General features: G+C 39.0%; 1 protein-coding gene across 1 annotated transcript; it reads right to left on the bottom strand.

The window, feature by feature from the left end:
• Positions 1 to 546: 546 nt before the first annotated feature.
• Positions 547 to 26,817, bottom strand: LOC133851509 (mitochondrial Rho GTPase 2). The gene is made up of 14 exons (XM_062287954.1): positions 26,509 to 26,817; positions 26,093 to 26,225; positions 25,805 to 25,954; positions 24,724 to 24,900; positions 24,377 to 24,628; positions 16,139 to 16,207; positions 15,984 to 16,039; positions 11,099 to 11,180; positions 7,070 to 7,281; positions 6,808 to 6,874; positions 6,439 to 6,551; positions 1,578 to 1,728; positions 1,232 to 1,418; positions 547 to 1,120 (listed from the first exon to the last, which is right to left on the bottom strand). Exons 1-14 carry the CDS (start codon positions 26,733 to 26,735, stop codon positions 1,047 to 1,049), a joined length of 1,950 nt encoding a protein of 649 aa, XP_062143938.1. The 5' UTR covers positions 26,736 to 26,817; the 3' UTR covers positions 547 to 1,046.

The following is a 26,817-nucleotide window of genomic DNA, read 5'->3' as shown; positions in this document are numbered from 1 at the left end:
TTCACAAAATTTCAACACAACTCTCAATAAAAGGCAAAGAGATGAGAGAGGAAAGATGAACATTTTGTATTAAAATAATAGATAAGGAAACTCTTTTGGTTCCCACACCGATAAGATTTTTGCTATAGGTGATTTTTTATAATTTTTTTTTTTTGTATATATATATTTTTCCTGTATGAAAGGAAGGGAATAGGTTGGAAATGCTCTTAAGAATTTTCATTACATTCAGAGCAAGAAGTGAAATTTAGAAAAGTTACTGTTCTAAACCAAAAACTCGACCTTAAAAGCTGTTTAAAAAAAAAAAAAACCATATCTTCTAATTCCATTATGAAAAGTTTTATTTAATTATTTAAGCATACATTTCTTTTTTTATCTAATGTGCGAAGAACAATATGATATTAGCATTGATTTGGGCCCTTTCATTTTTCCACTGGGCCTACACAATCGAAATTGGGGTTCACCAAATGTCCAGATGCTGCAGAAAACTACAAATAATTCAGCAGAACCATACCAATCTACCAAATAAACTGATAACTACCTTGGAGATAAATGAATTCAACCCATTATGGCCATAAAATTTTCATTTAATTTAATCCTTACACCACATAAAGTGCATGAGAACTACTAAAATGGGGACCTTCATGCAGAAACAAGTTTGAAAAATTGCATGTACTCGCGCACAAATTTGAAAAGGGCAAAAATAGTGAGTGAGAGGAGAATCCTGAGCCGATTTGAGTTTTCTCTCATTGGGCGTTCAGCCTCACTGACTGAGCACAGTAAGTCGTAGCACAGAAAGAGATCTTGAAAGCTGATAGTAAGAAGCGTACATGGCTAGTGAGAGTTGAACCAGAAGGAAAAATGTAGATGTTGAAAAGGATAGGAAGCCTTGGAGAATAAATTGCTAAGATTCTATATACAACTTGGTTTCAGAATGACCAACAAGGTTAGTATGCCAAAAATTGGGGCAAGGCTAGAAAAAGTCGACCATTTATTAAAGTTCACGGCGGTAGCACGGCAGAAGTTTTTTGATGGACCACTCCTGATGCCTAACTCGAAGTGTTTCTACTAGCAGCGTAGGCGCGGTAAGCTGCCAGTCCGACAATAGTAACAGCAGCCCCAACTGTGATTTGAGACAAAATCCCAGTCAACAAATGCATATAAACAATATAAAAGTGGTAATTGTAGATGTACATACACACATGCTGGTGATGGGTGGGTTAGAGAAACATACTTGAGACAAGAATGAGAGATTGATTAACAAGCTGTCGGTACTGCTTGCGGTTTCTTCCAGTCTCAGTTTCAGGAATGCTCAAATGCGGGTGTTCCGCTGCTTTTATAATTCTACTAAATATTTCGCTTGAATCACTTGATTTCATGCTCCAAGGAATAGGTGGCACTATTCCTATTCTCTGACTAACCTAAAACAGGAATGTCAAAAGTTGGAATCATCAGTACATTTTCTTATGAAGTAAATAAATAAGAGTAAGTGCAATGCCAAATTCGCAGGAAAAGTTGAAAATCATGTAGACACGTAATTGAGAATGTGAAGACAAGGTAGCCAAGGAGAAAACAAAAACCTTTACTGAATCTTGTATTGCCACTGGATTGGGATCCAGATCATCCTTAGCAGCAATTAGGAGGCTAGGCACTCCATAACCAATATCTTCTCCATGCCTAGCAACATCCAGTAGAAGTTCTTTTGATCTTTTCCAAGATTTTTCATCTGAACTGGAAATAGAAGTACAACATCACACTATGATAGTGATGCAAAAACTTGATTAAAAAAAAAAAAAAAAAAAAAAACCTCTATCTGATTCTGGCAAAGAACCAAAAAACATTATTTGATCACTCAGTTTTGATTTCTATTTCAAGGTTCAGTTGGAGGTGAGTCTAGCCTTGAAAAGATGTAATTTTTTCTTCTTTTTTTATCCTAGTGTTTGGGTTTCAAGATCTGGTAAATGGGACTAGCATAACTATTTGTACCAAATCTGTTATATTTGACAGACTTTTGTTACGGAAAAAGGAAATTGCAAAAATAAAAAAAAAAATAAGAAAGAAAAGAAAAGAAATGAAAGGGAACAACAATCAAACTTCAAAACCACAACAGATTGGGTTGGTTTAGTTAATCGTCAACAAATTGGTCTCATATGCTGAGCGCCTAAGAACCTGACCTTTTCAGATTGTTTCTGGTTTAACACTACCCCAAATCTACAAACCGAACCAAATTTTTTTTGTTGAATGACTAATTGAAACAAATTATGCCCCCGAATATATTAAAAGCGTAAGGCGCCCTTAAGTACACGGGAAGTATACAAGAGAAAGCACCTAACTAGAAATCGAAAAACGAATAGCAAAATTGCCAAAACTAAGCGACAAAGGGGACACAAAAGCTACCGTCCAAAGGTACAAAGTATGTAAAAAATAAGCTAAAATATCCTCCAATGACCTCTCCAAATCCTCAAAACACCTATTATTTATTTCCTTCCAAACACACCAAAGGATGCATGTCAGCACTGAAAGGTTTTGAACTTGAATAATTTCATTGATGTTCAGAACATATATATAGAGGATTAGATTACATGTAATCCTATCTAAGTTTGAAATTCAAGAGTGTATAACAGAAAATATAATTCAAAAATACAAAATATCCTATCTCTAAGTTATCCATTAGTTAGAGATTGTTTCAATGAGTCTTCAAATGAATCTGGACATGAAGTTGATGCTGCACATGTATGAGATGAGGTGACAGATATATCGTTTACAGGCACCATCTTCCAAATCGCGGCACTCCTCAACCTTCCAGACATCCACCAACAAGCAAATAAGTCAAGGATTCTCCTAGGCATAACCCAAAACAAACCAAAACGAGTAAAGATAGTACTCCACAGAGCGTAAGCCACATCGCAGTAAAGAAGAAGATGATCCACCGACTCCCCGTTTCGCCTACACATGCAACATCTATCTAGCAAAATAACATGCTTTTTCTTGAGGTTATCCATAGTAAGGATCTTATCTAGAGTTACCGGCCACACAAAAAAAGCCGTCCGCGAAGGAGCCTAAGTCCGTCATACACTTTTCCAAGGAAAGTAACTCTCCACAGAGCAAGCCAGAGAGCTAAAGAAAGACCCGACTGTGAACAAGCCTTTATTGGGGGAGACCCACCACAGCCTATCTTTACTACCTCTTCTGACAATAACCAAGTGCAATACCTGGAAAAAAAGAAGCAAAAACATCCACTTCCCAGTTATGTGCTTCTCTAGAAAAGTTCACGCTCCACTGATTAGAATCACCCAAGAGCTCCAAATTATCCGCAACAGAAGCATCTTTCGCATGAGCAATCCCAAATAAAACAAGAAAAGCTTTCTTAAGAACTGTATCCCCACACCACATATCATGCCAAAATTTGGTCATAGCCCCATCCCCCACCTCAAATCTAGAAAGGCCTAAGAATTTCTCCCACCCTTTCCTAATGTTCTTCCATAACCCCACCCCAAAGGCACCTATAGGCTCTAAAGATTACCAACCTCCCCATAAATTGCCAAACTTGGAGTCCACCACAATTCTCCACCAAGCTTCCCTCTCAATCCCATAACACCACAACCATTTGCCTAACAAAGCCCGGTTGAACATCACCAAATTTCTGATACCCAGCCCGCCTTCTGAAATTGAGTTACAAACCTTAGACCAACTCACCAAGTGATATTTGAACTCATCACCAATCCTTCCCCATAAAAAGTCTAGTTCCAACTTCTCAATGCGAGCACCTACACTTGCCGAGAGGAGCAAAAGAGAAAAAATACGTGGTTATGTTGGCAAGGGTACTCTTGATAAGAGTGACTCTACCTCCCTTGGAAAGATATAACCTTTTTCCAACTGGCCAACTGACAATCAATCTTTTCGATAACACCGTCCCAAATATGAATAGATTTATAGGAAGCCCACATCGGAAGACCTAGATACTTCGCTGGTAGAGTGGCAAGCCCACACCCTAAGATATCGGCTAAGCTTTCCACTTGATCTACATCGCCCATAGGAATTAATTTTGACTTGGCCAAATTATCCTTCAAGCCTGAGGCAGCTTCAAACAAAAGAAAGAGACTTCTAAGATAGTGCAACTGGGAAGGACGACCATTGCAAAAAATCAAAGTATCATCTGCAAACAACAAATAAGAGAAAGTAGCATTGCCAACCATGAAGCCTTCAAGAAGGCCCCCACTAACCGCTACAGAAATCATTCGACTCAGAGCCTCCATCACAATGGCAATTATGTGATTGGAAAGTTGAAAACAACCTCTGGCAAGATTTACCAGGTATAATTCAATAGACCCTCTTTCTCATAGAAGTAAAGATAGCAGGCTATTTAACCAACCACGAGTTTTAAGCTAGTGTTCCTTACCCAACACAAGCCCTGGTAAGCAACAAGGCTCGATTAGGGCACAGGAGAACTAAGTACTGGGGGTCACATAACAGAGGGTAGCAGACTCATTTGACATTATAGGTCGGCAAGGCAGGGTGATATTCTTGCTAAAGATAGATTAGAGAAACAAGGCTTCAAGCTATGAAGATGGACTAAAGGTGAAGAAGGAAGGTGTAGGTAGTCATACTCATGTTTGGGAATTGAACAGGATGGGTAGAGCATGGAGAAAGGAGTATGGTGTGCAGGGCCGGGCACTCCTATCCCTTGATAGCTTACCTGGGAGGCTCATGGCAAGAAGTGGAGAGAGCAACCCTTGTATCATCCTCAGTTGCATCTTTGGAGAGTACTCCATTGCTATCGCTATCTAATTTCAACAGTGACCTCAACAACAATCCGACATATATATAGATGTTATTGGGCTAGATATAGTCCTACCCAAGCTTGTCAGCATCAAACACGTTGGGACTACACTAAAAAACTATGGATAGGTCAAGGCGTCTTGTATCATCATCACATTGGTCGGAGGTCCAAGGACTGACGTCTCCGGCATCTCCAAAGCAAGACGGCTAGGTTCAGATCTTCATCGACCAGGTGGTGGGATGCAGTCTAATAGTTGAGGGGAGAAAAAGAGAAGTCTTTGTCTGGCTACTTCCACGCAAGATGACAAGGATCAAATGGTTTACATAATGCTAGGAAAGAAGAAGATCAATACCGTTTTCAGACCGAGGGCTTGACTTCTATCAGGGCAGTATCAAGGAAGAGTACACAAACAAGTTTGCTATGTAAAAAGAGAGGGGGCTAAAGTGACATTTCTGAATGAGAATGATCTCTTCTTATATTCTATGAAGTATCCTGCCTCTTCCTTCCTTGCCCGCCTCAAAATAGTCTTCCTTTTCAACTGGTGAGACGAAGTCACATAGATTGAACCAGTTCTGGTCTTCGCCAAAAAAAATGAGGCTTTACTTGATGAGTAAACCTAAATTACCCACTTATTGGGACCTGCAAGAAAGATGGGTTTCTGTGCTTTCTTTCATCACAGTAGTTGGAAAAGAAAAGGCCAAAATGCTACTGAGGATGAAGAGCAGGAAACATGGTGTTTGTCGGTTGAAGGTGCTCTCTTCTCTACTCCTAGACAGTTGGGGGAGGTACCCTTTGTTGGCCTTTCAGGAGACATGTTGAAATGTGAAGCTGGCGCGATATGCGCATGAGTTAACAATCAATCCCGTCTTCAATCCTTCCATAAATGGTGATCATACTTTGTAACATATTTTCTATGCTAAAAATCATCTATGAATCCCCACTTTGATTGACCTTGACCAGTCATTTCTGGAAAATGGGGCCCTAGCCTTGTTGGCCCCCAAGTCTCAACCCGGACCTTCACAAGTTGTTTTAGAACCCACATTTTGAAAAATTCTGTTAGGTTCTTAGTAGCAGTCCATTACCTTTTCTTCTTTTACTTCACATAGCTTTTCACCTCCTTGATAACTGGAAGTTCTCCAAAATTATGAAAAGCTGGAGAACTTTGAGGATATTAGGTGAAGCAGTGTGGAGATTCCCGTGCGGAGGGCCAAAGGTGCCAAGAAGAAAGATGTGTCAGAGATAGCCTACCTTCATTCTACCACAAGTCCAGCAGCGTAATATGCTGGAGAAGTCCTTGCTGCTGGTTACTGAAGCCACACTCTTTCTCTTTGGATTAATATTTAAAAATAAATAAATAAATAAAAAGAGAAAGAAAGAAAGAAAGAAAGAAAAGAAGAAGAAGATGAAGAAGGAGAAAGAAAGAACAAAAAAAAAAAATGTGCTCTACTCCCCCTCTTAAGCAGTCTTATAGCTGCGTGGCAAAATCACTCTCTTTTAGAGCCCGTCTCAAGTGGGTTGACTATATCAGTATACAAGATCGATTTTAATTTAAAAAAAAAACACTGAAAATGGAATTAAAATTGCCAAACCGTATGCAAACATTTCATACTGTGGACAAATGATAGAATTTAATTATGATAATACAACAGCATCATAGTTACCTGTCATAGACAAAGACAGCTACATCACAAGCAGCCAAAAATTCCTTATTAGACAAGAATTTTTTAACTCCATCTTCTGGTATCTCCCGCAATATAAGAGTCTTCTTACTTCCCTGTAAGGAAAATAACATCACAAACATGACTATATAGCTCATCAACAAGTCATAAAGATGAATGAGAAAATTTATCTTTCAGATATTAGCATGTAGATAAACAAAGAAAAAGAATCCTGTGATTTCTTTTACCAGGACATCATTTTAACTCACATCAGTGATGTCAATGATAATTTAGAATGTCATGAGTAGCAGGGGAGGGGAAAGATTCAACTGACATACTGGGCCATGCTGTGTTTCTACTAATTGTACTCACCCCAAGCTTATCAACAACATTTGCTGCATAACGCTCGCCATCTGTTGAATTAATTTTTGAGAAAGGCCTGTATTTTGGATAGGCAATAACAAAATTTCTTAGAAGGAAAAAGAATAATGAAAAATCATAGTGAGTAGATAATAAAAACAAAAGACAAAAGACAGTTAACATGAAGAATAGGAAAGATGAAAGACGAACATATCAAGAATGTTGTTTACTGATAAAGCTACTTTGATTACAGTAATTGGTATAGATGCAGCACCTTCCTAATAACGAATTCAAAAGAGAAGATTTTCCAGCGCTTTTAGGACCAAAAACAAAGCATTGAAGAACATTTCTCTCTGATCTTTGCTTTTTACAATCTACTGATCTTCTCCTTGTGATATGAAGTGCAGAAGCAGGATCTCCACCGTATCCAATGTATACCAAATTAGCCAAACTAAGCCGTGGATCTAATGCGGTCATAAGAGCCCACTGAAACAACATTTTTAACAGTGATATAATTAACAAATAGCTTAAGAAGATTAACAAGGATTTTCCCAAGGAATTATAATTAGAAAATGGATGGAAGCTAAAAAGAATAAAGAAAGCAATCTTAATAAAGTAGGAAACAAAAAGCCCAAATGCTTCCTGAATGGAACTTCCAATGTTATGTCAAATTTTTGTGACATTGGGTTAGAAGGGAAGGATTAAGGAGGTCTAGGGAGGTAATCTTGTTTTCAGGTATATTGATTTAACTGGAAAATGGTTGTGGCCTTTATTTGTTCAGCAATATTCACAATTGTAAATGCTGACTGTAGCAATCCATGTTTAAAAAGTATCATACAGATTGTTGGGATTCTGTTATGTCGAAACGGGAGGCATTATGGTTCTCCTAGGAGATTCATCTCGAAAGGGTTGCCTCTACTTTCTCATTATGCTAGGACCCTCATGGGGAAGGGGAGAAGAGATAAAAGGTAAAAAGAGTTTGGGGGGGGGGGGGGGGAATCAGCTCTTCTCTATTCTTTATAGATTTCCGACATAATATTGTATTCCCAGATCTGAAGGTCTTAGGAAGGACGTTCAACTCATCATAACAGTGGTGAATTTTCATATCTATTTTTCCTTTCTATTATTGACTAATCTCTTAACTATTCTTCAATGCATTGAAATAGTTGTGGCTCGCTCAAGGATTCAAGAAAGACCCAATAAACAGCTGTCACTCTCAATCCCGAAAGGAATGTGAAGTAGAGATCACTTTGATACATTTAGAGTAAGATCTTTCATAATCAAAAGCTCCATGTGTTGGATGCTCACATGTAACATTGTGGAAACACTACTCCTCAAGATGGAATTCATAATCCTTTGATTTAATCAAAGCGACATGAAATATCCCCTTGAGATGGATTTCATGGAATTGATTATTCTTAATCTCAGGCCTAAGTATTTTAGTAAGGAGTTATAAAACTTTATGTACTAAATGAAATGAGATTTCAAAGAGTACAAGAATAATCAAGGGATTAAATTGGATACTCAAGAATGACGAGGTAATAAATTAAACAGTTTTTATGAGACTTTAATTCGACCACGGATTATTTCACAGAGAGGTCAAATGCAAAATATAAGAATTCAGTGGGAGTATTTGAATAATAAAGAAAGAATACTAGAGTGCAATTATAATTATGTAGTGGAATTAATTGTAATTAATAGTAACCTATGACAAGTCATAAGATGACAAGTGTCCTACGCCTATTGGAGTTAGTTTGATTTTCCCTCTAGGTTTCTTCTTAAACTGATTATTACCCTTATTGGGCTTGACCTAATTACACAAGCATTCCCCCCTAGTGGCCGTGTATGTGGGAGTGCTAACTAAGGTTTTCCCAAGTCCTACTTTGACTTGGAAGCCTAATACTACTTCTACAAGGAGACATAAGCCTATAAAAAGGGTGTTTGTGCAGGCATTAGGGCTCACACTCTTGGTCTCTTAACCAGAATTGAGGAGAAGGTTTAGAAGTCTCAAAACCCTAACCCTATACGTTTTTTTTGTGAGAATGAGCAAGAGAATCAAATCAGCCCTTTGTTCCTAGTGGTAGCCGACTTGCTTGGTGAGCTTCTTCCCTTGCTATTTATTTTTGTCTTTCATAATCCTTTGCCATATTTTCTTGATGCTATTCATCAAATTTTTTCACTATGTTTTATACATATAATTCCAACACTTTCAAGGATACTCACCACTTCAAGGAGCAGTCAAATTCAGTTGCTATGGTACCTCCCAAAGCAAAATGAGCTCAAGAGTAGTACCCTCATGTTCAAAGCCAGATAAGAGTATCCAGGAAGGTTGTTTAACGTCTTGGAAGGTTGGAAGGAAGCTTTCTTTCTTTTTCTTTATTTTGGTTAATTAGATAACTAAAATGGTAGTGGAGCACCCACCTGCTTTTTTTTATAAGTAATGTAATTTATTAAAAAGCGTAAGGCGTCGCTAAGTACACAGACAATATACACAAGAGGCTCCAAACGAGCAGAAGAAACCCAAACAATATAGCAAGAACACCCACAAATCCCACACCCGACAAGCCCTCAAACAGAAAACCCACAAAACAAGAAAGCCCAAAAACCCCCCGAGGCACTAACACTAGAAAGTGTGAATCTTACCTTCCCCCCCCCTAGAGAATGCTCCCTTAGCATCATAGTTGATGGAGCATTCTAAGTTCATAAGCTCCCTTCTACCCTTTACCTTTCAAGGGGTAACCTCTAAGGTGACGTCGATCCCCTCACACGGATCCCCCATCAAAGCCCAGTCCAAACGGGTGGGTGGCAGGGGGGAAATCACCAAAAGGGCAAGGAAAGTCTCCATCTTCCCCACCCCAGAAATCTCCGTCAACATCTTCACTATCCACCAACTTCAAAGATGGGCTGAATCCAATCAGCCACTATTGGGACTGGACCAAGCCTGTCATTGCACCAGAAGAGAGAGGTGGGGCACAGAATGCCGACACTTGCCTCGGCGATCAAGCTATCGTCCATATTCAAAAATCTGCTATTCCTCCTCTTGCAGTTATAGCACTTCACGAGTTTAGAGGTCAGCCTAGGAAGCCCTCCCAGAGCCAACCCAGTATTCAAGTCTACATCTGACACCCTAACCGTAGGAGTAGAGGCCAGTTGTTGTGGGTCCGAGCAAGGAAGCACCCAACTGTTCTTGTTGGTTAGTTGGATTGACAAGAGGAGTCGTTGCAAATACAATCATAATATGAGAAATTAGGGGAGGGTTGAGGTCCTTGAATGTAAACTCCCACAAAGGAAAGATGAGATCAAGATGCCACATCTCAGGGTCAAGGTCAGTTCCTGGGATATGTAAGCATGTTATCCCTGTAATAAACTATGAACATGCAGAAAATAAATGGCATGCCCACTTGGACATGAACATTACTTGTTCAAACAACAACATAAATCTCTTTATATTTTAAAATAATAAATAAATAAAAAGACAAACAAACAAAAAAAGATTTATTTTGTAAGTTTACAATCATCACAGGTCATGCCTACGAGGTTATATGCTAATGGAGTAAAGACAGAACTCCCCTCAACTCAAGGCTGAATCCCAATTAAATTAGGACCAAAATAAAGAAGACATACAAAAACTTGAATTCTAACTGTAGATAGCATCTCTAACTCATGTTTACTTTAAGATGATCATCTCATGGCTAGTTCAATTTATTGGTTTACATATGGGATAGTGGGGAGTTTAAACAAGCAACCTGAATCAGGTAACATTTTAGAGGCTATCCACCTCGATTTGTTTTCCGAGGGATGTAGTTGTCTTATGGTTGTTGGTCAATTTGTTAGTTCATCATCTTAAATTTTTACTTTTATAATACTTAATTCTTTTTTTTAAGAAAAGGATTGAAAGTGAATGAAAAATTGAGCCCCTTAATCTAACAACTTTTTCAAAACAACAATGTGAATTTAGGATAAACTGGAAATATCACCAAAGAACCCTCCACTCAAGTATACTCTAACATAAGAACCACACTAGAAGATAAATTTTACCTTCTACAGCCAAAAGTATCTAATTAAGAAACTTACCTGAGAGAGGCCACTTTACAGCTAATTGCTACTACAAGCTAGCACTGCCAAAAATGAGTTCCTACTCATGTTTCACCGTTCTGTATGAAGGTAGCATACTTATCTCATCTTAGGCCTAAATGTTACCATATACATCATTGAACACAATCATTTATTTTAGGACTATAAAACATGGAATTGATATAACCACTCATGGCAGATGCAAGAATCAGATATTACGCATACACACCTGAGATAGAAATGCATTAAGAGAAGTATCACCCCGAGCTGTTCTCTCCGCAGCATCCTTATAAGGAGCCTCGCCCCAAGGACTGAAATTAAAACATGAACAGCACATCTAAGAAATATAGTCTGGGCAAAATAAGACCACCATTATAAGGTCATTTTCATAATTCAACGTTCTATTTTTAGAAGGAAGAAGAAGAAGAAATGGAACCAAAAACAAGTCATCACTTCGATTGACTAGTGTGTCCCAGATTCAAATAACATTATGTAATTAGTAGCAGCAAGACATAAATGTGTAGGCATGAACCAAAGATTATCATCAGAATTTTCATTGAAAAAAATAGAGCAACTGAATAAATATACTAAGTACCACATGCTGTGCTGGCCATCTGGGCTTGGAAACACAGATCTTATTCCAAAATCCCATTATCAAGTTATATCTTAAGTTAAGTAGTGAAATTCAATATAAACAATACTCTTTTCTCTCCAACAATGTAACCCATGGCCTTGCCCAGGCAAGCCATGAATTTAATGGTGAAAATAAAACATAGGCAAATCATCAAGGTACCTGTCCATTGAAACTTCTATTGTATCCTTGAAAAAATAAATATCCAAAAAAAAAAAAAAAACTGAGGACGGCCTTTCCACCCCTCGCATAAAGGGTGGCCTCTGCCCCCTCAAGCCGCCCAACAAGGGGTGCCTCCACCCCCTCATCAGGGGGCTGACCTGAGGGGCCAGAGGCAGCCCTCAAGCGCCTGAAGGGGCAGCCTGAGGGCAAGCCTCCTACCCCTCAACGGGGAAGGGGCGGAGGCTGCCCCTCCTCGAGGAATAAAGGCGCCGCCTTCAGCCTGTGTTTTTTTTTTTTTTTTTTGCTTTTTTCTGTAATTTTTATCTTTGCTTTTTTTGGTAATTTTTTTCAATAGTATCATGAAACTTCATATGAATTTTGTTATAAAAGACTTGTGGAAGCCTACTAGTGGATCAAACATGTAAATAGCACATGCAACTGAATTCCCACTGCAAACAAGATGGAAATTTGAGTGGAATGATCTATTTGTTTTATGGATTAAACCCAAAGGAGTTAATTGGCAAAATCAGAAGCTTAGGGAGAAATTTGCCATAAGAGCAACACTCAAGATAGTACCTTGGTAATCAAACAATTGGCTTGGGGCAAAAGTAGATATACAATACTATATGGTGTATGCTTGAACTTTAATGCGTAAACATGGGCACCTGCAAATGCAGATTCAAAAATCCAGTTTCTTGTTTATCTCCCACAATCAGTTGGCACTTTCCTGTGAACTATATGCAAAATTAAAATTCTAATCACACATAAAATCTCATGCCCCAATGGCATTGCAGAGCAAGAACACATCTGAGTTCAGGGTTTTCACAAATTACAAAGTCAAAATTCATCATAGTAAACAAAAATAAAACTTCATCATTTAGATGATGTGCTAATGTACTAATACAATGTGAAGACACTGCTCCAACACTTTTTTTTAATATAAGTGAAGGAATTTCATTAAAAGTGCAACCATGCACCCAATTACACATGGAGTAAATAAAACAAAACGCCCAGCAAATCAAGAATGAGTAAAATGTGTAGAAAAATCAGAAAAGCTAGAGACATGGGGAAGGGTGTTAGCAAAGATTCACTCAAATAAGGATTTAAGAAAACAAGTTTGTTGATCCGAGCTCGTTCTCTCGTGGTCATCAAAGCTTCGAGCGTCCTTTCTCTCCAAATGCACCACATTAAAAAGGAAGAGATTACATTCCAAACAATATTGCTATCATTCCGACCGACCATTCTTTTCCAACACATCAACAGATCCACCATCCGTTTAGGCATAACCCACTCCAAACATCTGGAATACCATAATCCACAAATCTCTCGTGGCATCACAATGAAGAAGATGATCTGGGGTTTCCCCACTCCTTTTACACATACAACACCAATCTATCAATATGATGTGGCGCTTGCAAAAATTATCCAAAGTGAGAATTTCCCTAGTGATATTGTCCAAGTCAAAAAAGCCAACCTCAAATGAGCCTTAGTCCTCCAAATCATCTTCCAAGGGAAAGATGAGTCAATGTCATGCCATAACCTAGTACGGAGCCATTACCCACCTCAAACACTAGTAAAACTAGAGAAGACATCTCAACCCCTCTTAATGTGTTTCCAAAGACTCACCCATTAAGATCTAGTGACATCGTCAGTGCACCACCCACCAGCCAAACTACCATACTTTCTTATCCACTATCTAATGCCAAAAGGCCTCCCTCCACAGCAAAACTCCATAACCACTTACCCAATAGAGCATGATTGAAAGTAATCAAACTCCTAAATAGGAGTACAAACCATCTTCCAATTAACAAGATGGAATTTAGACTCATTATCCAAACCACCCCACAAAAAATCCCTCTACAATTTTTCTAATTGATTAGCAACACCAATCAAGATAGGGACACCAATAGGTGGAAATGTTGGAGAGTGTGCTCTTAATCATCGTTACTCGACCACCCTTAGACAAGTAAAGTTTTTTACATCCAGCTAATCTTCTCTCCATTTTCTCAATGATGGTATCCTAAATATATTACCTTGAACCGGGAGGTCAAAATATTTCATAGGCAAAGATGAGACCCTACAACCCCAAATCTCAGTACACCCCTACATCTCTCATGAACCCGTAAAATAAAATAGGAGTGTACAAGCGGTTACAGTTTGCCTCTAATGCAACCGTAACTGCCTTAGGCGGTTATTAGATTTTCATAACCGCAACTGCTCCGCCTTAGGCGGATAGTGGTTTTAAAAAAGCTGCTGGTTAGCGATTATTTGAAGCTCAATCCGCACCGCATAACCACTATTTAGGTATGGGCCTATTTTGATGTTTTGGGCCTTCCTTGGACCTCTTTCTAGGGTGATTAATCAACTCAATACCAAACAATCGGTAACTAGTAGCAGTGTCAACTTTCTTTGCTTTCTCAACTAGGTCAAGAATGAGCCATTCTCCAAGCTTCGACAAGTGTGGAGTTGAATAGCTTGGGAAAGCAGCCCAAGCGGAGACACTTTTGCTATCATCCATTGTGTCCTGAAAAAGATGTTGAGTAACACATGTACGAGGAGAAGATAACCATCTCCCATCAGTTTGAGGCCTTGAAATCGAGTTGTTGTTGTTGCTGCTATTAATATATGTCTGCTTGTGATGCCACATAACATTTTTTTTTGTAAGTAATAAACCAATCTTATTAAAAACGTAAGGCGCGCCTAAGTACACCAGAGTATAACATGATTTTCAATTCTTTTGCCTTCAGCTATAAATTGTGTCATTTCATGGGACCGCGTCAATCCAGAGATCCAGAGAGTTGATCTAGTGGAAGTAGTATTATCTTTTTTTTGATAAGTAAGAATACTTTATTAAAGAAAGCGTAAGGCGCCCCTAAGTACACAGGAAGTATACACAGGAACAACCAAAGCTAACCCACTAAAACCCAATAGAACCAACAAAACCCGAACCCCTCGAAAACGAAGAAAAACCCCAAAACAAACTACAGAAGAAACCAACTAAGAATGTGGCCCACCCATCTAGTACCAAATATAAATGGGTAAGAAGAAAAAAAAAAATTATCTCACCAAGATTTGGAATTTCAATGGGTGTTCGGGGCTTTTTGTTCTTTTCCACAGCAGATTGAGCTATTTAGTTATTAAACACAAAAACAAAGTCATTTTGTATATTATTATTCATATATGTTATATACAAGGGTAGGCAGTTAACGGTTATTAATCGCCTTTGCCTGTCCCTAAAACTGCTAACCACACCGCCCTAAGCGGTTAATGGTTTTTCCAACCGCCTACAAAAGCGTTTATGTGGCTAGCAGTTATTAGGCGGAACAGAGATGTATCCAGGGGTGACTGAGGAACAGAGACAGAGGCTCATTGAAATCTGGGGCAAGATGATAGAGCGCAAGAAACACGAAAGTAAGAGGGAGCTTCGGAATCTACAAAGTTCTGTCAATTACGGAGACATTAAAGCTTCTTCGAGGTGTAGGAAAGACAAGGCCATTAGGTCATAGGGTTGTATACCTTGGGGGTTCTTGTGGGTTGTTCGCTGGTGCTTTTTCAGTTTTTAGTTTTTTCTTGGTTTTTTTTGGGTGCGTTGCTTGGGTTCTTTTGTAGGTTGTCTTTTGGGTGTTATTTCGGTTTCTAGGTTTTGTCTTGGGGTCTTTTTGTTGAGTTTTTGTTCGGGTTTTTTCGGGTCAGCTTTGGCTCTCCTGTGTATACTTCCTGTGTACATATGGGCGCCTTACGCTTTCTTTTCTATGAAATTTTACTTACTTATCAAAAAAAAAGTTATTAGGTGGTTAATAACCGCCCGCTTGTACACTCCTAAAATAAACATCCCTCCTCAAATGCAAATTCAAAAGACTTGGCTTTGACAAACAACTAGCTTGACTTCCCCATCCAAAAGAACTACATTTTCTGTTGATGAACTACTGACGAAAACCAGAGAGAGAGAGAGAGAGCATCAGCACACGCCCTCACGTGTCGACAGCACTCACGGTGAGGAGACAGTCCGTACACCAACACTCAAAAGCAATAACATCAATGTTCCTAAGGAACAGCAAAACAGACAATCCACACTACAGCACTGTCAAGAATAATTGGACACAAATTAAGTTTAAAATTTGGATCCACTGGAGACAAATGGATATTTCAGCAAGCAAGAGTAGCAATATTGAAAGGCAGCTCCCTGAAGCTCCCAGGAAAAGTATATGTCCAACATCAACTGGAAGGAGCATTCAGATGCTGCCCTCATCAAATAAATGAAAGCAACAGAACCATGAGTATGATACCAAACAAATGGAACAAACTCTAACACCAAATTAACCTTTCTGGTGCAGTACAAAATAGTTCATCAAGCTCAGTAGGCTGTAGGGCTCCATCCTAAAAAAAAAAACATCAGAGATTCAGTTACAGTAAATCAGTTAGCAAGGTAGAAAACTGCATAAACATAAAGCACATTGTAATGGCAGGAAGACATACATTATCAGAGTCAAACAGCCGGAAGACCCCATTCAAAAACTCCAAAGCTTCACTTGTCAGCTCCACACTCTACAAGAGAACATCTAAGATTAAATATTTAATAGTATTTCACAGAAAAATACATGTCTACAAAAGAAGAAACATTTTTATGAAAGGGAAGCGTAGAATATAAATTCTTCAACAGTCATAGATTAGAACCGGGGTAGGAGTTATGCCAGGGATTGTCATAATGATCATTAGATACGACGCACGCTACAAACCAGGTAAACAATAGCCTTCAAGTATGTAACGCTAAAATCTAGCTTATACGCTTCCTTGAACATTAGCAATAATGCAGCAAGGCAAACATAGCCAACTCTTAAATTTGAATATGCATTCGCGGCCATTGGATAGATGGTAACTCGCTATTTTTTTTTTTTTTTTTAAAAAAAAAAAAAGAACAACTACAAATAGTACTCAACTTTTCAATTATGGAGGATCTTAAACACTTCATGTAACACCCCCCTTCCAATGGGAAGACGATGTTACGCATCACTCGAACCAGAAACATAAGGATACCAAAATTCCATAAATTGAAAATTAAAGTAAACCAAACGCCTCATAACAATTAAAACTTAAACCATCGCATTACTGTTATTACAACTCATCCCATTAAAACTTAACCTCTAGACCCTTAGTCTTAACATAGAAATCATGCAGGAACAAAAACAAACTAATGTACTATATGCACTTATGTAATCCGCTTCTAGGTGAAGGCTTCCAACCCTAGTTTCCTTGACCTGTAGAACTATCCATGACATCATTTGGGTTATTTTAAAAACATTAAAACAAAGAGTGAGTTGAGTACTTGGTAAGTGAATACAACATACAGTAAATGAAGTTGAAAACAATTTTCAATTTTCAAAACATCAAAAGTACAAGTAAAACATTTACGCATATCAAAAACATTCTTTTTCTTTTAATCTCTTAAATGGCCGACACACAATTGCGCCATGTGTGTAAGGTTGACGATCACAAGGATCCCCGACTCCACTCCCGTGGTCACAGGTGAAGCCGCGTCTAGGATATGGACATCACTCAATAAACAATGGTGCACTCGAGTGAACCATTCCTGACGGATCATACAAGATGGTTGCGCCCCACCCATTACCTCCAGTACCATTGCACATCATTTCATATGGCCAAGAAAAACATTTAAAACCTTTTCATGATTTCATACAATCGTCTTCCTTTTTCTTTCATTTTTTTCTTTCCATTTACTTTTCATTGAGTATCATAACATATTCATAACATAGCGGAAACATGCACATAAAATCATTTTCAATTAAACCCTTTTTCAAACATATCGTTTTGGATGCATAAAGAAGGCTACCAAATAAAGGCTTAACATTATATCTTGAAAACAATTTTAAGAAAACATGGCATTCACATTTTGAAGAAATCAAAGGTACAATCATATCTACTTACCTCATTCCTTAACTTCAAGAATTCAACAGACTTCACTTACATACCTAAGCAAACAACATTCACGAACAATTCTGTCTGTTAACATTTTCACATATTGTTTTTTCTTTTTCATTGTTTGATCTTCCTAAACATTGCTTCTCACACTAAGTGACAGATCTGATTTCTCCTCTTTAAGACACTTATTTTCGTATTTCAAGTTCGATTCTTTTCTTGAATGATCACACTATTGATGTATGCATGGATCATGTAATGTAAGCTTATTCTCGTGCTCTTTAGAGTGTAGGTCCCAACACCACTTATATCTAGTCTTTATTGGGTTTTTAAGTCACCTTAAGGTTTCCTAAATAAGTCTGATCTTGGGCCAAAAAGATAGGCTTTAAGGCCTCAAGATTCAACTAAAATGTTTGTTTGTGTGTGTGTGTTGTGATTCCAGCAACATGCCAGCGAAGATTACTCCATTGTAAGCCCTACAAGTGTCCAATGATCACGTGGTTTGGACCATTAGAAAAACAACTCAAAGAGGGTTTATTCTATGGTCACTTTGATTCAAAATATCTCTTTAGAAAAGGCATAACAGCCACCTTTCTTGGTGACTGCAATGCTACAGAAGTTTCTGTAGCACATAGCATCTCATCCTAGGTTCCTAGAATGCATGCAACACTTCATGTTACTGTCTAAACTATTTATAGTACATGTGATCATAGCATAGAGGTCATAGATGTGTCAACAAGGGAAGATAACACATCTGAATGTGGCTGTGACAGCGCTGGTCGAATGCATAAGGGAACCAGACCGTAGCCTCTAGGTGGCTGCAGTGTTCCAGAATTTTCTGCAGCAACCTAACCTTGTTGTTTGGCCTCTATGGTGCGATACAACGCACTCAACTGATAATGTCAAACATTCAGGTAATGATGTCATCATGTTGTATAAACAATATCTATGTCGTTTAAGAGAAGAAATCAGATCCAAAGGGTTTTCCTTAGTGTTGACATCATGCATAGTAAAGTCAAACATCAAACTTTAATTCCGTTATTCACGTTTTATTAGGTTTCTGTTATGGTTCTCATAATACCATAACTAAAATCAATGACAAGGCTTATTAGAACCCATACCTAAGCAAAATCTGGCTGTGAATTTAGGATAAAACCAAGAGGCCGAATATGTTCTTCTTTGGGGCAGCAAGAGTTCACTGCGCAAGAAAAAAGTTCTTGCCCTGTTTTTGTAAGATTTAGATCATAGGAATCAAGAGGGGAAGTTTGTCTCATATTTATTGAAAAATGATTTCACAAATACTTTTTTTTTTTTTGATAAATAATTCATTTCATTGAAAAACGCAAAGGAGCGTAACCCTAGTACACAGGATGTATACAAAGATAAGGCCCCACTAAGGTGAAAAGAAGAACAAAACTCCACAAAATCAGAGAAGTTAGAAAACGAAGAAATATAAAAAGCCCCTGTCCATTTAAAGAGGGATTTGACCAAAATGTTCTTAAACTCGTCCTTCGACTTTTCAAGATCTTCAAAACATCTTACATTCCGCTCTCTCCATATGGTCCACATTAAGCACAATGGGGCTATTCCCCACACAGCTATAACTGAACGAGTACCCACCTGACCTCTCCAACAAGCCAACATATCTAGCACCCTTTCAAGCATAACAAATACTTGAAAGAATCATTGTGAACACTTACCACATTCTTGACTAGAAGCTGTACAGCGAGTGGCAGCTTCTAGGAATGAGTTTTTGGGGCTCAAATTGAAACTTATTTTGCATAAAAACAATACAGAAATTTTTGGAAGGATATATGCAATTTGAATTTCAGTTTGCAATAGAAAAGTTTGAGAAAAAAAAAAAAAACTGGAGAATCCTATCTGTTCTTGTTGCAGCTGTGAGGGAGATTCTTTGCGCAAAACTAATGCAGGATTTTCGGTCTAGTTTAGAGAGAGAGAGAGAGAGATGAGTTTTCAATATCATGTAGGGTTATTTTAGGGGCTCAAAAATGGTAACTGAAAAGGGTGCAATTAGGGTTTTAGTTTGGCTAAAATCTGGCGACTGATTAGGGTTTCAATTTGGCTAAAATCTGGCGCCTAATTGGGGCTTGTTTTAAAAATAAAACCTTCCTTTTTGGAGAAAAATAAAGCTGGCCAGATTCTGCTAGCTTTTAGACTTAACAATTATTGAACTTTTTGTCATTTATAATTTTTTTTCAGCCCCCTAACAAACCCCCTATTAAACCCACGAAATTAAAAGAGATAAGGGAAAAGTACATATACCCCCTCAAACTAACACTCAATTTGCAATAGACCTCCTTTGTACCAAAAATGACTATTAAAAATTTAGAAAAGAAAAAAAAAAAAAAAAAAAAAAAAAAAAAAAAAAACTGGTGACCCACAGCCACCATGGGTTTTTAATTTAATTTTTTTTTCTTTTTTTCTTTTTTTTTTTCGAAATCATAAGGGTATTTGTCATTTTGAGATTCTTTTAGGGGCATTTTTGTCTTTGTGGGACAAAGGGGGTACATTGCAAAAATTTTAGTGGTTTGAGGGGGACATTAAAGCAATCGATAGTTCGGGGGGGACATTGTAGATTGGGTGTTAGTTTGAAAGGGACATGTGTACTTTTCCTAAAAGATAATTAAGCAATCAGCTACCACACAACAAATTTAAAAATAAAAATAAAAAATAAAAAATAAAAACAGTAACAACATCATAAAATTACCTTGGGTGGGTTTAGAGTGTTACACTTCAATTACTTAGGATATTAACACGCAAACAACATGAAACAAGGTTTGCCCAACTAAAAGGTCAAGAGAACAATGTGCATGCACCACCCACAAGTGTTGGGTGAGGACCAATTACAGAAGTCCTATAATCTTTTAACTCCCCCCACCTTCCCCAAACCAAAAAATAAAATAAAAAAAAGTCAGCTTCCAAGCAAAAGTCTATAAGCAATAGGCCACATCTAGGCTTTTTAGTTTTCTATAGTGAACACACTTCAATTAATTAAAACTAAGGCTATAAATGAACAGGGTAGGCTCAGGAAGAACCTCGGATTAGCTCGGCTTGGGATCGGTTCATTTTTCTAACAAATTTCAAAACTCGTTTACGAACCGAGCTGAACATGCCAAAGCTCGGCTTCGTTAGATCTGGCTCGCAAACAAAGCTCGACTCGGCTCATTAAGCTTGTTCACACACACACACATAATAATTTAACATATCATAAGTTTTTTTTTTTTTTTATGTCGGGAAACCCCCCAAGGCAAGACCACTTATTGTACCCACCTTTGAAGGAATAGTATATTATAAGTATATGTTATGTTATTATAATTATATGTATACATATACTTATAAGTATAATATACTTGTAGTGTATGACATATATTAATTATATGTTATTCATTATACTTAACACTATACATTATAATATATTGTTTACATAAATAATGGGCATTATATGTAATTATATTAATTATATAGCACTATTATTATAAGTATAGCACTACACATATACGTATAATTATAGTAATGATACATATTAACACATAGTATTTAGTATTTTTTTTTTTATATAAGTAAAAAGACTTTATTAATGAAAGCGTAAGGCACCCCTAGGCACACAGGCAGTATACACAGGAACAACCAAAGCTAACCCACAAAAACCCAATAGAACCAACAAGAGCAAAACAACCCACCACCCACCAAAGCGCACAAACCTACAACAAGTGTGCCTTGCCTTTCCTACTTCTAGAGCGATCTTTCGCATCACCATAATTGATAGAGCTATGCAGATTTAGAAGCTCTCTTTTTCCTTTAGACTTTTGGCGCGCAATCATTTTCTCCCACTGAAACTCTTCTTCCATGGCATCCCTAATTGCCAGGGCCTCCTCCCCAAAAGCCCCTTCCAATGCCCAATCCAAGGGCAAACCATCCCAATAATCATCTTCCTCCTCCTCCCAAACTACGATCTCCCCATTATGATCAAAACCGACAAGCCAACTCTGAGATTGGGAGAATCCATTTCCCTCACCAGAACAAGGAACGATGCAGCCGCTCGGAGGAGAGGAAGGACCAGCCACCCCAACGTCCTTGACCTCCCGCGGCAAGACGGGAGGGACAGAAACAATCGGGGGAAGATTGAGAAAACCCTTCCTAAAAAGACCCTGTTTAGCTAGAGTCTGAGTCTTCTTTTTCGCATGAAACTCTCCACCCGTTTCCTTAAAAAGAACAGATTCTGCGGACAGCTTTGAGGCTACCAAAGAGTCAGATAACAGCCCATCATTCCATAACACAGAATGCCCTACCCTGATCTCCCTAGCCCTCCTGTAGTATTGCTTAAATGGACGACTTTGCAGCAAGGGGGAGGGTGAAGAACGAAGCTTCTTCCCCAACTCAGAGGCCCCTGAGAGAGAAGGAAAAGAAGAGACGGAGAGCTCTTCACCACACAAAAGCCCAGTCAACGCCAGAGGGGCAGCCAAAGTCACCGGCGACGGCAATTCCGCAATCGGCAGGGGTGGGAAGACGAACGGAGGAGCCGACTCAACCATAGACGACCCACCCCCAGATCTGTCTCCACACAAAGGATCCCCACAGGGAAACACCATCTCCGATAGAATGTGATCGCATAGCCCAGAAGAAGCCACCAACGTCGACTCCGGCAACGACGACCGGGAAGAACTAGGTTTTGGCATGAAGCAACCCAAGTGCAAGCCCTTTCGTCTCAGTCCATCCCTTGCAAGCCAACCCAGAAGCTTCTTAGCAGCCTGGCCCAAAGCCATGTTGAAACCTATAACCCGCTTACTCCACGTGCGCAACTTTGAAATTTCAAATTTCAAACTCGCACGTGCAGGATAAGACTTACCCAGCGGACAGCGAGGCTGGTCCTGACCCAACGGATCAAACAACTCCAAGGTAGAACAATCCAACGCCGACCTCAGATATGCATCCAACACCCTCACCGCCGGAAGAAAGTCAAGCTCACAAAGTTCCACTGGCACGACCTTTCTCCCGGATAAACGACCCCCCACGACAGGCACCTTCTTCACGACAGCAGCCGAACCTGCCTTCAACACCTCCACAAAGGAGGGCCCCTTCGAGAAAGGGACCAATCCTGGCTAATCCTCAACTTCCTTCCCCTTATTCTCCACCGACTCAAGCAAGGACCCAGACCCCCCGCCCACTGAAGCAAAGAAGGAATCAACGGCCTTTCTCAGCTCGTCGGAGAATTTGATCCAACCCCACCCTCCACGTCCCTCAGAGATCAGTATAAACCCTTTCCGGCCACCCATCCCAAATGAAGCTTCCTCTAAGAAACGGCCGGCTTGGTTACACCCTCTCCGAGCAATCAAGACTCTCGATCCTTCCCTGAAAGATTTGATGAAGACTTGATCTTCCAGATAACCCCCAAGTATCTCCAACGTCGAAGCCAACCACTCAGAGCACGAAGGACTGATGAAAATTGCGCCGGAGAAGCTTTTTCTCTTCTCCCCCACCCTCAGTGTCGACGCCCCATCCAGAACCGAGAAGACAAAAGTCTTCAACTCCACGATAAAACTAAACTCCATCTCAAAAAACACCCGGAACCCAAGCGGCTGACCCAGAGAACGATCACATTTTCGACGGAAAGGAGCCACACAATCACAAGACCCACCGGTTGACGCCCCTACGCGAGCTACTAGTGCGACCCACAGACACCTTACGCTCAAGAAACTATCCCCGTACAGCAACCGGATGTCTGGTAGGCGAAACAGGGCAAACCCCTGGTAAAACGCGCTGTCATGCGCCGCTCCTAGGGCAGAGAGCGAGAGAGAGAGAGGAGAGCTTATATAGTGTATTTACATATACCTATAATGATACACATTAACATATAGTATTTGAATTGTTAGAAATTGCAGTGGTCAACAAAAAAATCCCATACTTTCAAATTTTTAAGTTTATTTTTTAAAAAAGTTATATAAGAAATAGCAGTGGTCAACAAAACCATCATTATATGTATAAAGATGAGAAATAACAAATGTTTTGTGAGCACCTTATATGTTCGGTATACAATAGTGGTAGTCAAATTGCTGCTATATTTTGCATACAAAGACATAATGCGGTGATCACAAAGCTGCCGTTATTCCAATATAATAACAGTGGCTTCTTCACATATATGCCCCAGTAGTTTTTCTTGTACGTCTTGCAGCTTATATGTTATACAAAATCTGACAGTCCCACATCGTAAGGAAGAGGTAGTATAACACAAGAACAACTTTATAAAAATGAAGGTGGTCACAGCTTATCCCAAATCAGAAAGAAGTGGTATCCCAGAAGAGAAACTTGATAAAAGGGAAGCCAATCAGTCTTTTACAAAAAGTGAAAGCTATCATCTGTTAAGCACAACTCTCTTCTTGATTAAATTAATAATGTTTGTTGTATTTGTTTAAACTATTTGATTCTTTACTTTTTGGTTAAGAGTCAGACTTGACTCATTTGAAAACTTTTGGCCAAATAGGAGCCAAGCTCAAACTCCAAAAAAACATTTCAAGCCCAAGCTCGAGCAAGGGTCTTAAGCTCAACTCGAGTTTCGAGACGAGCTTGAGCTCATGTATAGATCTGTCGAACCGAGTTCGAACAGGCCAAGTTCAGGTCTGCTCGATTACAGCCCTAATTAACACCAGCAATAAAGTTCTTGTAGCCAAATAGTCATGCAAGTTTTCCAAAATCTTCTACTGAACAAGAGCAAGGTAGACTGCAATGAAACTTCTTAACAAAGAAAGTGAGAGTGAGATATACCTGATCAGGCACATGCTTAGATGGAACTGGAAGAAAATCATCCATGAGTTTTAGATCATCGTTGTATCCGAATTTCCTCAAGACAGCCCAAGTTGTCTCAATACGGCTTTTTTCAATAAAAAGAGCATGGAGAAAAAGGAACCCTGTAAGAGTAAGACCAAGATCGTTGACTCCAGCTGGTATCTTTTCTTGAACAACCCTTTTAACACCCACTATTTCAGCAGGCTGCAGTGGAGCATTAAAACATTTAACCTGTTTAACGTAGTTACAAAATGTCAAGATAGAACAAAAGGCTCCCATAAATCTGAAAAAGGATATAAAAAAAGAAAATATCAAAGAAAAGGAACCTGAAATTCATTCAGCTCAGAATCATTCAGGGCACCATCCATGTCATGATCACAAAGAATGAATATCCTCCTTAATGCCCTCGCACATCGGTCTTTCAAACATTGGTTTTCTTGATCAAACAATGGGCTTGTCGGATGTAGTACTGCTTTTTGAGCATAATAGAAAGCTTCAGGGACCTACAATAACAGCGGCAACCTCAAATATCTAAACCAGATCATGATGTTTAAAGTATTTACAAGTAAATAATATAGGTGCAAAAACATATTACATTCAGTAGACGATAGAGATTATAGTTGACAAGCACCACTAGACAATCTTTGATTTTGAAAAGGACATGTTTGTTGGAAGATAAACACTTGGAAAGTCTTCAAGTAAGGCCTTGATATAATATGTCAAGACGCCACTTTAACAAAAAAAGCTTAATCCTATAGGTTTAGGTCCAATAATATTATATCAATCACTCACAATTTTAACTGCTATTAAATGTGGGACTTCACCTCTCATTCTCACAAGTGTATACTCCAGCAATTTTATCCTCCTTAATTTCTCATGAGATTTGTGTCTTTCCCACCCTTTTTAGATTTATATTTGTTTTGTATTATTGGAAAAATGGGTAGACATATCAGATACTGTTATGACTAACTGTAACACCCTTGTCCCTCATTGAGAAGATAAAGAGTAGCCCACATAGAGTGGATGGTTTATAAAAATAATCATGAGTGCTAAGTCTCACATTGCCTAGTTACTAAGTGAAACTAGGCTTTATAAGGAATTCTAGACAAGCTCTAAATTGACTAGTCTTTTTGGGGTGATAGCGCAGATGTAGCTAGCGCTTTTCCCTGGGTCATTACACTAACAGAGCCGAGTTTTGACATCCCCTAAAGCCTACCTATACTTATATGTCATCAGGTAATGTTAGAACTTTAAGACACCAGCAAGCAGCCAAACAAACAAGCACCAAAGTTCTCAGACTTTCTACGGCTTTAGCTGGGGCAAGACTCACCACCAACCAACAGTGGATTCCAGTGATGTTAATCAAAACATCCAAGCAACAAAAACTCAAGGCATCTCAGTATATACCTGAATCAGGGTAGCTGCAGAACATTCTATACAAGTCTCAATCTCCCTGAACTTTTGCATGATTGGTGACATGACCTGCTCCAGGCTCATCTGGTTGTGCTCGTCCCGCAAATCTAGTTTGCATCCAACAACAATAATCGGTACCTTTATCTATCCATTTGTCAAATGATAGGGAGAAAGAGCAGGATAAGTTTACCGGCTAACAGGGAGGAAAATTTGAAAACAAACAACAACAGCAGCAATAATAATAATAATAATAACTGTTAGTAAAATATGTGATCTGCGAACCTCCAAGCGACGAAGTTCATAGAGCCAGTGAGAGCTCAGGCGACTAAGCGTCAGTGGTTGATCACAGGCGTATGTTAACACAACGGCATCAGCTCGCTTCAATTCTTCATTGAGCTTACTTCTATTCTCCAAGCTAAAATTAACACACAAATATCAACTTACACACTATTTTTCAAATGCTATCCATTGAATTTGGCTTAATTAATAACTCAATCAGACCATTCTCGAATTGAATCAAGTTTAGGTGAAACTAAAATTACTAGTACCAAGTATGGGGAAAAAAAACAGCAACAACAACAACTCAGTTTTCATTCAATTTCTTCAGCTTCCTCAGCAACACACGCACTCACACAAACACACATATACACACACACACACACACATATATATATATATATATATATGGAGGCAAGTACCTGGAGGAGGTATCGATGAGAGTTACGGGAACTCGGTCGGAGAAGAAATCGGCGGGGAGGCGAGTGGGAGGGAGGACTGGAGGGACGTTTTCCGGGAACGATTCGGAGGCGGCTGCGGCGATCAGGCTCGACTTTCCGGTGCCTTGATCGCCGGCGACCACAACTCGCACGCCGGTTCGGCTGCCGCAGCTGCTGGGGTGTCCGACTGAGCCACCCGCCAACGCCATTGGATTTGATTGGGAAGAGAGAGAGAGAGCACGTGCGCGTGTGCGAGGTTTTGTAATTGTTTTAGGAATGAGGCGCAAGTAT

This window comes from Alnus glutinosa, chromosome 12 (genome assembly GCF_958979055.1).
Source record: "Alnus glutinosa chromosome 12, dhAlnGlut1.1, whole genome shotgun sequence".
Classification (NCBI taxonomy): Eukaryota; Viridiplantae; Streptophyta; class Magnoliopsida; order Fagales; family Betulaceae; genus Alnus; species Alnus glutinosa.
Note: the sequence above shows the minus strand (reverse complement) of the source record. Positions and strands in the feature narration are given on the sequence as shown.

What these genes read in the sequence shown, in the direction of transcription:
- LOC133851509 (XM_062287954.1), bottom strand. Translation starts at nt 26,735, where the DNA reads ATGGCGTTGGCGGGTGGCTCAGTCGGACACCCCAGCAGCTGCGGCAGC. An exon ending in GGCTGTTTGACTCTGATAAT is followed by an intron (nt 16,040 to 16,138) that starts GTATGTCTTCCT and finishes TTTTTTTTTTAG; the next exon opens with GATGGAGCCCTACAGCCTAC. An exon ending in TTAATGCATTTCTATCTCAG is followed by an intron (nt 7,282 to 11,098) that starts GTGTGTATGCGT and finishes ATGTTGTTTCAG; the next exon opens with TGGGCTCTTATGACCGCATT.